This window comes from Alligator mississippiensis, chromosome 5 (assembly GCF_030867095.1).
Source record: "Alligator mississippiensis isolate rAllMis1 chromosome 5, rAllMis1, whole genome shotgun sequence".
Classification (NCBI taxonomy): domain Eukaryota; kingdom Metazoa; phylum Chordata; order Crocodylia; family Alligatoridae; genus Alligator; species Alligator mississippiensis.
This window is the reverse complement of record NC_081828.1, coordinates 66060967-66076547: the sequence shown is the minus strand read 5'-3', so window position 1 is coordinate 66076547 and position 15581 is coordinate 66060967. Positions and strand designations below refer to the sequence as shown.

Genomic DNA, 15581 nt, shown 5'->3' with positions numbered 1-15581 from the left:
CCTTTACTTTCTGTTCTTAATTTCTTTAATGGTTCTCATTTTCTGTTGCAGCTCAGCTTAACTCTTTAATTCCTTAATGTTTGAATTCCATTTATTATTGAGCCTTATGCTCTGTAATGTGATGCATAGTTGTTTTCTGATTGCTCTTTAGTAGGATTGTACATTTTTTTTAATATATACACATTTCTACTTTCTTTACCACAAATGTTTCCTTCTCAGGTAAGAGATGAGTGCCAAAGATCAAAAGACTGTTGTTTTATTTTCAGTATCATGATGTTATAACAGAATTCCAATTTTCTAAACAATTTCCTGTTTTTCAAACAATAATCAAAGGAAAAGTGTTTTGACTCCACTATAAAATAAGTGTTAATTAGTGATATGCTGAATTGAAGGTTGAAAATAAATGTTAATATTGAGCCCATTGGATCCAGTAGTGTAAGAAACTCTGTGGGCACTTCCTTTTTTATGTAGGTCCTACACCATTCCTTGTTTTTAGCTTTCTTTTAAAGATGGAGAGGAAATCTGAAAGTCTGAAGTGTGTGCCTTCGGTGTATTTTCATTGCTAGATCAGCAAACACAATTGATCATGCAATATAAATGTCTTGCTGTGATTATGAAGAAAGAATACTTCCAGATATACTTATAATTTTAAAAATGTAATACTACAATTAATATTGGTACCAAACGTATGCAGTTTTTGGCAACCATAACATATATCCTAATAAAAGGTCACATCTCAATTTAATATAAATTCACATACATACATCTATTTGTATATTCAGTTAATTTATCATGTATCTATGCTATTATGTAAGTGCAGCCTAAAGATATATCTGCACATTCAGATGTATTCTTGTGTATTCAAATACTGAACATATGCAGACTTACAGTTTACTGATTTGTTTTATGCTTATTTCTGTCTGCTCTGCCCCTTTGCTTCATCTTATTACTTGACTCAATACCAGTAAATTATACAAAGATAGCATTAGCCCGTAGTAATGCTGCTGTGTGTATGTGCTAGCAGGATTTTTCAGCAGTTACACCTTTTTTTGTTCAAGCAGCCATATACAACTAAGGTTTAGTCTGATACTGTTTACTAAACAACTTCTTTATTTCTGAAAGCAACACATGCTGCTTCCGGAGTGATGCAGTGTATCAGAGCAGAACAACTTGAGACTTTTTTTTTTGTCCTGTATAATGCACTGGAAAACTAACTGTACTGTAGAAAGCAGGGGTTTGTTTATCAGACAAGTTCTGTCACTAATGGCCCCATATCTTTGGCCTGCTGAGAGAGCAGCATGTCCTGTGTCCCCCTCCCCCACCCTCCCTTGAATGTCACAAGCACTCAGTGGACAAGGAGCAACAAACTGTAATCGCTTGCCAAGAACTTTGGTGTGGCATAGTTCAAACAATCTAGACTATATGTTCCCAAAACATTGTTATCTCTGTAGTGTCACAACCAGTCCTAACTCTTATGGTTTGCTGCTGCTGTTTTTAAATTTGGCGGTTATTTGAGTCAGCTTGCAAATAACTTACTGATCTAATTGCTGTCTTTGAAAGCATGTGTACGCCCACATGCATGCACACGCACCCGCGTGCATGCGAAATCATTACTAAAAGCAAATGAATTGTACTCATTGCTTCACAATAGTTGCTGGACTTCCTCTTCTCTCTCTGCCTCTCTTGATTAATCTTTCTGTCTACAAAAATGCTGCCCATTGCTGTCATGTCTGGGTAGTAATTGAATAATTAGAATAATGCTAATGGTTATCTAGTAGCTTATGGGTTTTTTTTAAATATATTCAAAATAGAGGCACCAGCTTGATTAAGTGGAAAATTGACTTACCCGAAGACCTTCAAAAAACCCAGTGTGAGAAAATTTTAAATGTTGTTCTTACCTCAGAAAAACGAAGTCTTTCCCTCCCTCCCAATATAACCAAACCTTTCGCAATAAATCATTTCATAGCAGGGCAACATTAAATTCTTTATGTTACACTTTCTGTTTCATTATTGGCCTATGGATGGAGCTTTCCATTTCCCACTGCTGCTTTCCAAAGAGTAAATTAGAAATATCAAATTACTTATTGATTACTTCAGATAAGTATCTTATGTTTTTTTTTTAAATAATATTATAAGGTAGTCTATAACACTAAAGTGTTCTTTATTTCAGAGCTAATTTTACAATTATTTCATTACTAGGATATTTTCTAGAGTAGAATGTAAATCTGCTTTCTACCCCAACAAATAATAGCTTGTATGCTGGTCTGCTAATTAGTATGGTTATTTCCTGTTTTGTTGATGAGGCTTAAATAAATGTCAAGGGTACAACCATGAAGATCTCCCAATTAGGCTTTACGTTTGTAAAACCCAGCCCCTTTGCTTTTGTGTGAAGATGACAGTTCCAACTGCAGCCTCAGCCTAACAGGGCTCAAGGGAAAGGATACTTCTCTGGTTTTATTGAAAACAAGGCCAGTTTGGCCCGGTGAGAATACTGGCACTGGTCACAGTGCAAAGCAGTTTTTAACAATGAATATTTACTAATCTTTACCACTGCTGTCGTGGTTGTTTTAATTTTTTTCAGATCTGCAATAGACGTTTAAAAATTAACAGTAAGTCAGAATGAATTATGATATGTAAAAAGGCTGCTGAAGCTTAATCAGAAGATAAATAATTAAATCTGTTATAATAAATGATAGTGGCTATATTGGCTTCTTGTAATTTGTGTTTGGAAAATCTTTCCCAAAGAAAAGAAAAGAACACACGTAATTCATCTTCGCCTAAAAGAATTGTTCTCTTTCTATAATATACATTTGAGCCCACTCTTGCTTAGGTTAGCTATTCTGGGCTTTTTGTATGTGCGCAAGCTTAACTGTATTGCAAGTCAACATTAACAGATGGATTGCCCTAAGCAAGGGAAAACCACAACAACAAAATCTAGTGAAAGTGGAGGATTGAAGCTTTTTTATTGTTAAGCCTTATTAAAACCTTGGCATATACACTGCTGTTAACTCGTTCATGCCTTGAAGTAATAACATATCTCTAATATTATTTACTTTCTAAGTAAATTAGGTGTCTGACATGCTATGTGAATTTTCAGGTAAAACATTTTGAAAGGAACTAATTTAGAACAGGAGACTGCTTCAGCCCCCATTGGCTTTATTCTGTCACATATTGGAGAACTTTATTCTTGAATTCCTTTAACTGAGGACAGATTTTTTTTGTAATACTTATATAAGATACTGAGGAGTCAGTGTTATTGAATCCATTTTAACTTCTGTTCCTTACCTACATCCATGTAATACAGATTTCTGGGTGTGCAAGTGCATAAATGCAACCATGTTAAGATTGCGCCCCTCCCCCCCACCCGAAAAAGCTGTTTCAAAGATCAAAGGAAGATCAGTTAGTTTTTACAAATATGATCTATGTAGTTTTACCATATGTAACCATTATCCTGGGTTATGTTATAGTGTATTTAAAATGGAGTATTTCAGGATTTAAACAGTCCTTATGTATTCAGTGGCTTATAAAACACTCTAGCAGATTTGCAGAGTACTGTTTAACAACTATGAGCTCATTTTATAATTAATAAGCTAGCAATGCACCCTTGTCTCTAAGGAAATAGACGTAATACTTTTACCTTTAGGCATGCAGTAACTTGTAGCCATAATAAAAAATAGGGCACTTGGATTGTAAGTGTGGATTTACCAGGAATCCCAGTATGTCAACACTACTTTAAGTACACATATATCGAAGCAACCACATGAACTCCTTTTCATGTCTATGCAGGGTCTTAAATATAGTGTTTTAAAGTATTTTATGTGTATACTTCATTATTGAAACGTGTTTACATAACAAGTATAACACAAGACAGTTTAGATGATCCTGTTACCCTGATGTCTCCAAATATGAGAATTAACCACATCAATTCTTTTTTTCTTTTTTTTCTTTTTAAGTATAACATGCATGTAATGCTCACCTACATAGTGCAGTATGTTAAAATGAATTAGAACGCACACAATTCAAGTTACAGTATGCACACTTTGGTTCCTGCTTAACAAATACAGCAAGTCCCAGGCAGGAGAGGTGTTCAGCATCTTCAGGAGAATACTGATTGCCCCATACATCAGTACCCCCCAATGGCCAGTAAAAAAAACAACATAATCATTTTCCGCAAAGAGTTCCTGGTAGCTCACTGCCCTTCCAACCTGGGAAGATAAGGTGACAGTGGGTCATGGAGAAGGAAAAAAAATCTAGTAACAGAAAGGAAAAGCGGAGAAAGGGAATTGCAGAATAATTGAGACATGGGAATGCTGAATATAAAGCCAGTCAAAGAAGGAAATGCACAAATTCTGCAATGAAATGCCAGTAGAACATCATAATAGGGTATACAGCATCATAAATCAAATACAAATTAATTAATCACTTCAGTAACATAAAAACTCTGGTTCTGTGTTCTGTTGTGTTTGGCTTCAGATAAAGTGTTTGAAACAGAATAACCACTGTCAACATGCCTAATGCCCAGTGAAAATCCAGTATGAAGTTTGAGTAACTCTAGTCCCTTTTGAATAAAGTAATGTAGATAAAATACTACAATTGACAGCTGTCATGCACAATAACGATGACTAGATTTTAATATGTAAATTAACAGCGTGCTTAATTACTAAGCAAATATCTTATAAAATAACTTATTTAGAAGTAAACCTCAGTAAATTGGTAAATTCTATATTTTGGACAAAAGTGGGTATAATTTGTATACACTGTAGGTAATATTAGTTTCTTTTAATTTGGAGGAAAATATTTTGCTATTGTATGCCAAGCAAGAGATCTTCGTTCTGCAAAATGTTCAGCTTTTCTTTTAATTAAAAGTGAAAAACCTAGACAGCAAAAAATTCAAATTATAGATTACAAGAGTGCCCTCTGGTGGTCCTGATATCTTTCTTGAATGCACTAATAAAATAACGGCCAAAGCTGTATGGAGAATCCTGGTTCCTCACATGGAAAGATTTTTTTAGAGACAAAAGAGTACCTATTATCTTAAGAGAATTGTATTAACTAAAAGAGTTTTAGTTTCAGGTTGTGACTCTTACTATTCTGAAGTGTTGTTCTGTCACATAAGTGTTGTTCCTCTGGAGCACACTGCTATCAAATACAGCTTAATTACATTATTCAAACAAAGCAATGCTTTTTGTAGATCTGATTTCTGAACAGTGACAATCTACTGATTTCCTTATTTTATTGAACAAACCCTTTGATAAGTGTACTCCTGGCATTCATTATGAAATATAATTAAAGGGGAAATGGCTTGTTTCAAGTATTGATTGAGCAGATTCATGATTTAAAAAAATAAAGTAGCTTTGAAAAATTTTGAAAATACCTTCTCTTTTTTCCCATCTGTTTTTCCTTTAAGATGTTATGTCCACAAAATACAAAAAAAAAAATACTTAGAACTAGTTACAGGACTGGTGCAAGTTTCTCTGTGGTAGAAACTTGCTTTTTTTACATGCACATGTGCTATTTTTTTAATATAAGACACCTTCCCCTCATGCTGTTTTGTTTCCCCATTTATAAACCACATTTAAGAACCATCTCTGCCAGCCATCACATTTCCAAAACAAACATGGAAGGGCCAGAAGCTGATCCCCTAACTCTGATGGGCCTTTGTGGCATTTAAATGAGTGTTTGGCCTTTTCAGGGAAAGTTGCCAATATACACTGCCTCACATTTATCCAAATGAGAAACCTAAAAAACAAAAGTGTGGCAGGTGCATTCTTTTGGCATATGCAGTCTATTTTAGTTCTGGAATTAATGAATCGAAAAGCCATTCTGCTATGAAATAAATAAATAAGTAGAACCGAACTGAAAAAAAATCTACACCCTAGTGTTGCATGCACGAAGGACTCTCCTTTTTAAAATGGTTTAAAGAGAAATGTGCTGTATTGAGTATGGTATTAGAGAATCGGGAGAAGCTCTTTTCTTTGTTAAGTTAATTGAAATAAAAAGGGGTAGACAATATATTTGCAATTTAGTGCTGGCATATATCTCCCGCTTTTATTTGTTGTGTGTTCTTCTTTTATCATCCTACCCAAGAACAGCAAATACAGACAGTATTATGGCTCCACCTAGCAGAAGCAAGGGCATCCATTCACCTGTTTCTTTTCTAGCTGGCTATCCTTCCTGACCTAAAAGCACTGATAGCAGCCTGTTGTCTCCAGCTTTAGCTCTCATTGTCTTATTATTCCAACCTTTCTCTCTCACTCCCACTCTGTCTCTTGCCATTCTTGTAACTAAGAGTTAGAGAAAGAAAAGATTCAGTTGAAGTAGAGCAAATTATGGTTGTCAGAAAAAAAAAGAGGGAAGAAAGAGCAAAAGGAAATATACCTTCCTGCAGAGGACTCATGACAAATACAATCTACACCTTCAAGAGGAATATTCCTACATGTATGGAACAAATAAGTGGATTTTATTCTCTTAAATCTTTTTGTCATGAGCTCAGAGTTGATATGTTTGGGGATCAAGTTTGCTGTTTCCAAGGTGTAAACCCCTTGCAGTAACTTTAATTTTTGTGTGTGTGTGCGCATACCCAGCTTGAGAGCTCCACCCTCAGGTTGGCTTTTCCAGAATCTATAAATCTGAAAGGGACAGAGTTGAAAATGATATAGCCTCACCAACTCCTAATTTTTATCATGAGTCTTGTGGCCTTCAGTGCTTCCTTTAAAATCTCAGCTCTGCGTTGACGTGATTAATTTGGGAATATCAATCTTAACTGTTTTAAAAAAGTTTTCTGTCTCAGGGCTATGGAATAAAGCACAAAAACATGAACTCTACAGAGCAAAAAATGAGAAGGCAGATAGAAAACGCCAGCATATATTACTTTGGTTAAACTTATCATGATTTTCATGTCAAATACATCTCAGGTCCCAAGAAATTGTGAATTCTGAACATTTGGGTTTGACTCTCAGTGCCAAAACTGTGAACCTTTCAGATCTATCTTAGAAGCCTCTTGGTTTTTAGAGCCTTCATGCTTTCCACCTTCCTCACAAATAGGGTTTTATCCTGCATTTACAAAAGAATGTGGCTTCCATAACCGTTATTGCCATTACTAATAGGTATTTTTTTCTGTTCCCTCTGAGAGGAACTTGCATCTAATAACCTTTGTTTCTTACCACAATATCCTAGCCTGCTAAAGCAACAGAGTCTTTCTGCTATGGGGCTTTAGATTCAGACTGCTTGTTTAGAAGATAATTTTCCCATTCTCCTAATATATTTTAGCCCAAATTACAGAGCTATCCCCAACCATAACTCCATTGTAACACTGTTTTTTCTGGAGATATATTAATCATTTAATACATGGCCAGTAAATGAGAATCTGGAAATATATCTCGCTTGCTTATGATGTAATTTCCTAGTTGGGCATACAGTGGTGGGCATTTCTACTCTTGCAAGGCTCTTTGATATCAAAGGAAACACCACTTCTTTCCAAGCAGGGAACCTGCTCTGTCAATTGTGGGTCTGTGATCTTCCATCATCACTATCAATAGGATTTTGACTTTACTGACTGGCACTTCTGGCCCTATATCTGATCTTTTACAGTCCTGAAAGCTTCCAGCAGCTCCAGGTTCTCATACCATGTGACAACCAGATTATTTGAGCCTTTGTGAACAGTAAAGATGTTACCAGAATCCCTCTGTTCCTTTGTATAGCCATACTTCTCATTGCAGAATACAATCTTGATTTTTCTCCTTCAGGTATTTTACCTATAAGGTAAGGCCATCACAGAGAACAGGCATAGGATGAGTCAGGTAATAACTGTAACAGTAACCATCACTGTCAAATGGAGCTCACACCCTCCAATGTTTTTAGGAATTTGATACTATCTGGGCTGTCCTCCAGCCTACTCTTATTTTAGTTCTTGCTAATTTCTAGAAAAAATCTCCAGGTTCATCCTTCAGCTTTGCAAACTATTTACGATCCCAAGGAAGGTAGAGAAATTGATTCTAATTTCAATGCTTCTTTTGTCTCCTTGCACATGGACATAGGTGCTAGCAAGTGGCTCTAGGGTTTCTAACTGCTAATAGAGCCTGTAACCGGGTTGGTGTGCCTGCTGTCTTGAATGCTGGCTTTGCTCCCAGCCAGTCATCTTAACACAGACAGTTCACCAAACAAACACATAAATGAGCAAAGAAAAACCTTTAGCCCTTCTCCAGGCCGTAGGAGAATCCCTTTCACTCTGGCACCTTCCTAGTAGCGAGTTTATCTAGGTTCCAGTCTGCCTTCTTGGCCACAGACTGCTGCACAGTTTTTTCTCTCATCTCTTTATCCATTATTTTAGTCTGAAAATTTTGACCTGGAAAGGAAATGGCTGGGTTGCCACTTAGATAGTACCCTTAACTGATAGATGGTCCTTGTTTCTGGCAGGCACAGCAATAATTCTGTCTTCAGTTGCACTTGGAGGGTAGGGTGAGAAAAGTAGAAGTAGATTGATACCAAGTAGAAATGCTGGTGACTTCTTTTCTTAGTTAGGTTTTTTATTGTGCATTAACCAGATGTAAACTGTACTTCATATATTTTCTATGAAACACAGTAGCTATCTTTCTTATCTTGAAATGGTATGCTTGTTGATATATTGGGTAGTCAGAAAAAGTGAAACTTTATGTGTGCTGCCGTTTATCAAAGGACTATTTGTTTCTCACTCAGGACAATTAACGGCCATAGCCTTATTAAAGTGCCTGTGTTTGTATTGATCAATAAAAACCTTATTCCCAAAAACTTACATTTCTGAAAGCTGCAGTATTAAATAAAAGCTGACATTTCAAAGATTGACTTTCATGCTCTGTCAAAAATGTAACAATCTAACATTTAAATCCTTACCATTTAGCTCCTTCATTTATCACATTATTGCCACAACAAGTTTATTTAACCACCAAGTTTATTATTAAATGTGTAAGAGAACTTTTTTTCCTTTTGTAGCTTTTCTTATTTTAGTTGGTTGTGTCCATATTTATAGTTATTGTCATAACCTACTCTTTATGGCTTCCCAAATCCCAGCATTTGTTTCAAGCCTGTAGACTGCAAACCTCTTGCAGGTGGAGGCTTGCAAGAGGGTATAGTTAAGAAAATTATGACTAATCTTCCATAGTCTTGTTAAAACTATGTAAACATCTTAATCTGCGTTAGAAGAAGTGGAAAAGTGAAGAAACAACAGTATCAGATATTAGTCACCAGGCCACCAATTGCAATATTCCATTGATCTTCCAGGGGTGATTAATGTCATAAGCTATCCAGAGATTGATACTACTGAAGGCTTGGTGCTGGGTTAGTATGGCTCATCCCAAATCAAGATGACAGAACAAGGAGCAATGGGCTCAAACTGCAGCAAGGGAACTTGAGGTTGGATATTAGGAAGAGTTTTCTCATGAGGAAGGTAGTTAAGCAGTGGAACAGGCTACCCAGAGAGGTGGTGGAGTCTCCATCTTTGGAGGTTTTGAAGACCTGGCTAGACCAAGCCTTAGCTGGGATGATCTAGTTGGGGCTAGTCCTGCTTTGAGCAGGGTAATTTAATGGTGATAAACTCCTAAAAGAAGGTTTCAGACTAAATATAAGGAAAAACTTCTGCATGGTTCATGTGACCAGACTCTGGAATAGACTTCCAGCAGGGGTGGTATGGGCACCTGCCCTGGAGATCTTCAGAAGGAGACTGGATGCACACCTTGCTGGGGTTATTTGACCCCAGCAGTCTTTCCTGCCCAGACCAGGGGGGCTGGACCCGATAATCTCATGAGCCCTAAACTTCTGTGAATCTGTGAATTGCAATTGTTTCTCCTTCATACCTTGCATACAAGCCCATTGGACAATTCAGGGAAATGCTTTATGAAGACTGCCACCTATTCACATCTAACCATCCTGAACTCTGTGTTATCTTTTATATTTCACAGAGAAAGGAGAATGAAATGGAAGGAAAAAAGTCATTAATCTAAGAGAGCCAAAGATATGTGGGGACATCTAGAGCTTCTTTTTTACTCTACTAAGATGAGAAAAATGCAGAATGCCCAAAATTTACGCATGTACAGATTTTAAACATGGAGAACTTAATATGTAAACCAGATCAGTTAGTAGAAGCTAAATAATATGGTAATTGTAAGAAGTTTGTTGATTCCCATATAGAAACAGAGATTATATGAAAGCAGTCTATTAAGACTTTATAAAGTTTTTGTGCAGCAAGAAAGGAGTGTTACAATACGGTTTCTTGTGGTAATAAATTTAAATGGTCTGGTTGTTATTAAAGCACTAATCAGGAAGGAAACAGAAGTCTGTCCTTTTTTTCATAAAACGGCATGAAAAAACTGTGCACACTTCAAAATGCAGAAAAGACAGAAATTAAAAGCTTAAATAACTGCAAACAGCAGGGTACGTCAGTAATGGAAGGTTTTCTTAAACGACTTTGACAGTTTTTGCAGGTGCACGTACTATGTCACTTCATCTGGTAGAGCTTTGAAAAAGATTTACAGTTCTCCGTTTGGAATTTATTAAGAGTTTCTATTTTTCTTTTTCCTTCTTTGCAATGTAGTCTGGACATACCTCTCCCTCCTAGTCATTTTTATTACAACTACTAGAGGAGAGTTGCATCTATTTAAAAACATATGTTGCTTTAGGTCTCAATGGCTAGCTGATGAAGCTGTAAACTCCAGTGAATGTGGCTGTTTACCTCAGGATATACTCCTATTTTAGGTTTCTTTCTTTTAAGATCTTTTATCAAGATCTAGAATCAAAAGATTTCTATGTAAACCTGTAATGGGCAACAAAAAAGGAAATATGTAGACAGCAAGAAATTTCTTATTATTTTTCTTGGCTTCATGCTGGTATGCTCAATCATACTCTGCTGCCCTATATTATGCTATTTCTACTGGTGTCCACTGACATACAAACATAATACTTTCAATAGACTGCTCAAAGGAGCCGAGACATGGGTAACTATTAAGCTCGATGACATTTGCCAATTCTAACTAGTTTATATAGTTCCTGTTTCCCAAAGACATACTTCTTTGCTGCTATATTTGCTCTTTAAAACTTTTTTATTGTTTCCAGAAGACAGTTATTGCAATCTCATGGAACTTTATTCTGGCAGGAAAGTACTTTAATTGTCCCAACTCTGAAAAGCGCTTGGACAGGTGGTAGCCACAGAAAAAGATATGTTCCAAAAGACATTGTCAACGGATCACTGACTATTACAATTAGTCTGAGAAGTCAGCAGTTCATTGTTACATTTGATATTGACTCTGTATTGCAGTCTGTCCCTCACTTTGATATTAGTTACACTCTAAGGTTTAGTATGGATTCGTTGCCTGATTTCAACTTAGCTGACCATACTGTCTCTCTCATTCTTATCAGTGGACATTTGCTTTTAATCATTAAGTATCATATGTTTCCTTTCTGTAGCAGGACAATGCAGAAAAGACTAAGAACTTTGGGAAAGGATTGCAACAATTATTGGCATAAGTTAAATACCTGTTGATAGTAATTTTTGAAGGGGAAACTAGCACAAACCTGCAGTGGGTATACCCAGAGATACTCATGGAGGAATAAAAAACAGAAGCTTTTTGTTGGGGTATAGGAAGAGCATACTTTGTATGTGACATCACCTGTAGGAGGCACACTGACATCTTCAATGAGCTTTCCAGGAACCTTGTAGTGTCAATATTAAGGCCATATTTTCCCACCATTAAGCCCTTCTGGAAGGCTTAGACATTCAGGGACTTTGGTTTTGTTTTTGTTTTTTGCCATAAGGAGGTATAGATGTTTGGGCAGAAGTACTTTATAGTAGTGTATAAAGTTTTTAAAAAAATAAGCTGACATCATGCATTTTAGATTTGCGCCTATTTCATCTGCATGATGTCCTTAGACCATAGTCAAGTTTCTGAAGTTTAAAGAACTTTTGTTTTCTTTTGTGTGGAATGGTGTTCTTCATAGATTATACAGTTTCTAATGTTATGTCCTTATAACAGGAAGCAGAAATGCATAGAGTTTTGAGGTGGATTTAATAGCAGGCTACTACAATTTGCTGTGTACATGTCACCAAAACGTTTGGCTTAAAGCTTTGGTTAAGGTAATTGTGACATGTGTTCAAGTGCAGTAAAACATTTCAGTGACAGTCTGCACATGCTAAATAAGGGCTTACCTATACAGGAAATGTAGTGTGCATTAAGCTAAAGTGTGAATTTACAGAGCGCTAGCTACTTCACACTAACTCTCCATAGGGATACTTAAAGTGCACTAAAATGCAAGGTTGCTTTAAAAATGGAATGAACTGCATTGCACAAAGGCACTCTCAGTGTACGTGAAATGTTCCCCGTTAGGTAATTAACACAGGGAGTTAGCAAGGAGCACCTAATTCACTGAAATTTCACCCTCGGTGTACTACATATTAACTTCCCCATGTAGACCAGTTTTTAGGTGCATTCAGAAATTCTTGGTTTGTTTAATATTCCAGACTTTTCTCCATCTGTCTTTACCTGGTGTTAATCAGTGTTTTGGGTGAATGTTAAGTTCTTGGGCCATAAAGAAAAACAATTTGCCTTGTTCTTTCTTTGATTGGTGGTTGTTGAATTCTTCACGTTATCCCATCAGAATCTCTACAATGACTATTCAGTATATCACATTCCTCACCAAAAGTTTAATCCTGGTGAGTGGTCAGAGTCTTTATTGAAATCATTGAGTGAGACTGAAAATGAGCAGCAATGGAAAAAGCAAAAAACAAAGACACAAATATTATTTTTTTACTCTCCAGACCCGTTTCAACTCGCGCTTTGGTAATCATGACTTCACCTTGGATGAAGATGATGATGAAATAGACCGAAGAAGCAAGTGAGCTCCCTATCTACCTATTTTTGTTTGTTTGTGCGTGTCATGGCATGGAGTCCCCAGGGATGGCTGTGATGACACTTGGGCTCCATGACCATGCCTGTTCACCCTGTGGATGCCTTCTAAGCTCGCCTGCCATGTCTCATTGGTTGATATAATAATAAATTGGGAGGTTGCCCATGAGTTTGCGTGGTCACGGTCCTGCTGAACCCCACTAGATCCTGTTGATCTTGGATCCCTTGCCAGGTCTCACTCAAAGTCAGCGATTCTTGAGATACCCTAAGCCTTATGGGCTAGACGCATGGCTCCAAAACCGACACTTTACCATGCCCCATGCCTCATAGATTGAACTTGAATGTTGTTCTTTTCTGATGAGGCCACAGTCTAGCTTGGACTCCTGTCATCACTGGGCCCTTGGCCCCAGTTGCCATGCCCTCTTGGGGTCCCTTCACCCCCTGTATCTGCGGTGCCCTCACTGGGGTCTCTCAACCCCCTGTAGTGGCATCCTCTGACGCTGGGCTTGCTGCGGCCCTGTTGTTGTGCCCTCACTGGCACTGGGCTCGCTTCAGCCCTAATGAGACCTCCTCCTTCCCAAATAACCTCATCCCGGTCCACTGGATTCAAATAACAATGTAAATACAAGCCCCTGGGCTATAACATAACAACAACAATAACATTGGAGGTCACACCTTGCCCCTTTAAGGAGGCAAGCTTCTCCCTCAACAGTGTGTGCCTCCTAGCCCCAGATACTTTAGGAGCACTTATAGCCTATTAGTCTTACCAGCAGCAGAATAGGCAATCAAGCATCTTGGAGTAGTGTTTCTGCAAAAACTCAGTTTACATCCTCACTGACTACCTATTTTGTATGCATACCAGCCCAGCCTCTGGCTTGTTTACTTTTTATTCCATCCAGGAAGAGCGCACATAGACTGCAGAAACTTCCTCAGCCTGACAAAGGGTTTTTAAACCCGAAAGCTTGCTTAAATTTTTTTTTCCTCCCACTATTTAAATTGGTCTAATAAAAGAGATCAGATTCACCCAAAGAACATTGTCCACTTTGATGGGGAATCTAATGGCAGCCTTCAACTACCTGAAGGGTAGCTCCAAAGAGGATGGAGCTAGACTGTTCTCAGTGGTGGCAGAAAGAGGAGCAGTGGTATCAAGTAGTAGCAAGGGAAGTTTAGATTAGATCAGGAATCAGCAAAGTATAGCCCATCGGCTGATTGGATCTGGCCCACAGGGGGGCGCCTGCCAGTTGATTTAATACATCCCACGGCTGCCCCCGTGGCGCTTCACATGGGGACAAGCCCAGCCTGGGGCAGCCCACGCCCACTGGCCCAGCTGCAGCCACCTGGGTGCTGCTTCTCTCCATGTGTGACTGAGTGGGTGGAATGCAGGTGGGAACTGGAGCCAGAGCCCCACACGCTGGGACAGGAGCTGCCCAGCTGAAGCTCCCAGCTGCCTTCCACCCACCTGGCCACCTGTACTGGGAAAGCAGAGTAAATGGAAGGTAGCTGGGAGCTGGAGCCAGAGCCCTTTGTGCTGGGGCAGAAGCCACTTGGCTGAAGCTTCCTCCCAGCAGGGAGCAGCAGAGCAAGAGAAGCCACTGCTGGAGGCAAGGGGAACAAATCAGTGCCCAGGCAGCTGCAACCACACCAGAAGCAGCCCCACCAGAAACTGTACATGCTGGCCAGGGCTGGAGCATGATGGGAGCAGCCAGGGCTTAGCCCCATGCAGAGTGCCGTGGAGGCAGCCATGGACCACACCATGTAGGTGAGCTCTGCTGCATGTGTCCCCTATCCCCTCCTCCATCCCCTCGGCCCTGGCTGGGAAGAGGGTGGATAATCACCTATCTGAGAAAATTTAAGAATAGCAAAGCCTCCATCTGTGCCAGGGGGGTTGGACTGTATATGACCCTTGAGGCTCCTTCCCAACCGTATGATTCTCTGAGACATATCTAAAAGCGAATTGTGTGTCTGTGAGTCATCAGTGATTGCAGATGAAATTATCCAGACACAAAGTGTACCAGAACAAGTGGAGGGGACCACAGTTGGAGTCCTGTGAAACTTCACAAAAGGTGGAAGTGGAATGAATCACTCTAAAGGGAGCACTAAAGGAATGATTAAAAGGAGGGATCAGAACCAGGAGTAGAAAGCCCAGGGAGGACAAGATTTCAAAAAGAAAAGAGCTTTGTTGATTGTGTCAAAAATAGCTGATTGATCAAAGAGGATGAAGATGGACTACTGGTCCTAGGTTTGTCTGTGAAGAGGTTACTTGAAATGTTGGCGATAGTAACTTCTGGTGATAGTAGTTTGAGTAGAATGGAAAGGGAAGAAGAGGACAGATGGAACTAGAAGAAAAAACTCCAGACAGTGATTTTAGATGGTTGAGCTTGTAGGTGATAAGGAAAAGGGCAATGACATAGTAGCTAGGTGTCAACAGTGGTCATTTTTAAGATGGGATATGATTAAAGCATATTTCTGTTGTGAGGAGAAAAAGCCAGAGGATAGCGAAACATTAAAAAGCGTAAGGAAGGAGCTGAGAATGGATGTGAGGGAGTTCAGAAGATGGGTTGTGGGGGCTCACTGAGGAAAATGACATGAGAAGAGGAGCACAGAGAAGACATTTTTGCATTTGTGATGTGAGAGGGAGAAGAGGCTGAAGGGAAGGGGAGGCTGACTTAGGGGAGACAAAAGGTCATGCTCTTTTCTGTTTTTATTTTCTCT

At 38.6% G+C, this 15581-nt stretch overlaps 1 protein-coding gene across 3 annotated transcripts in view; it reads left to right on the top strand.

Moving 5' to 3' along the window:
* DENND1B (DENN domain containing 1B) overlaps window positions 1-15581 on the top strand; it is a 290895-nt gene that overhangs the window by 262237 nt on the left and 13077 nt on the right. For all 3 annotated transcript variants that reach the window (XM_019491193.2, XM_014602934.3, XM_059728432.1), the window contains one exon: window positions 12782-12858. In XM_019491193.2, the coding sequence (XP_019346738.1) occupies window positions 12782-12858 (77 nt within the window). The remainder of the gene's footprint in view (window positions 1-12781; window positions 12859-15581) is intronic.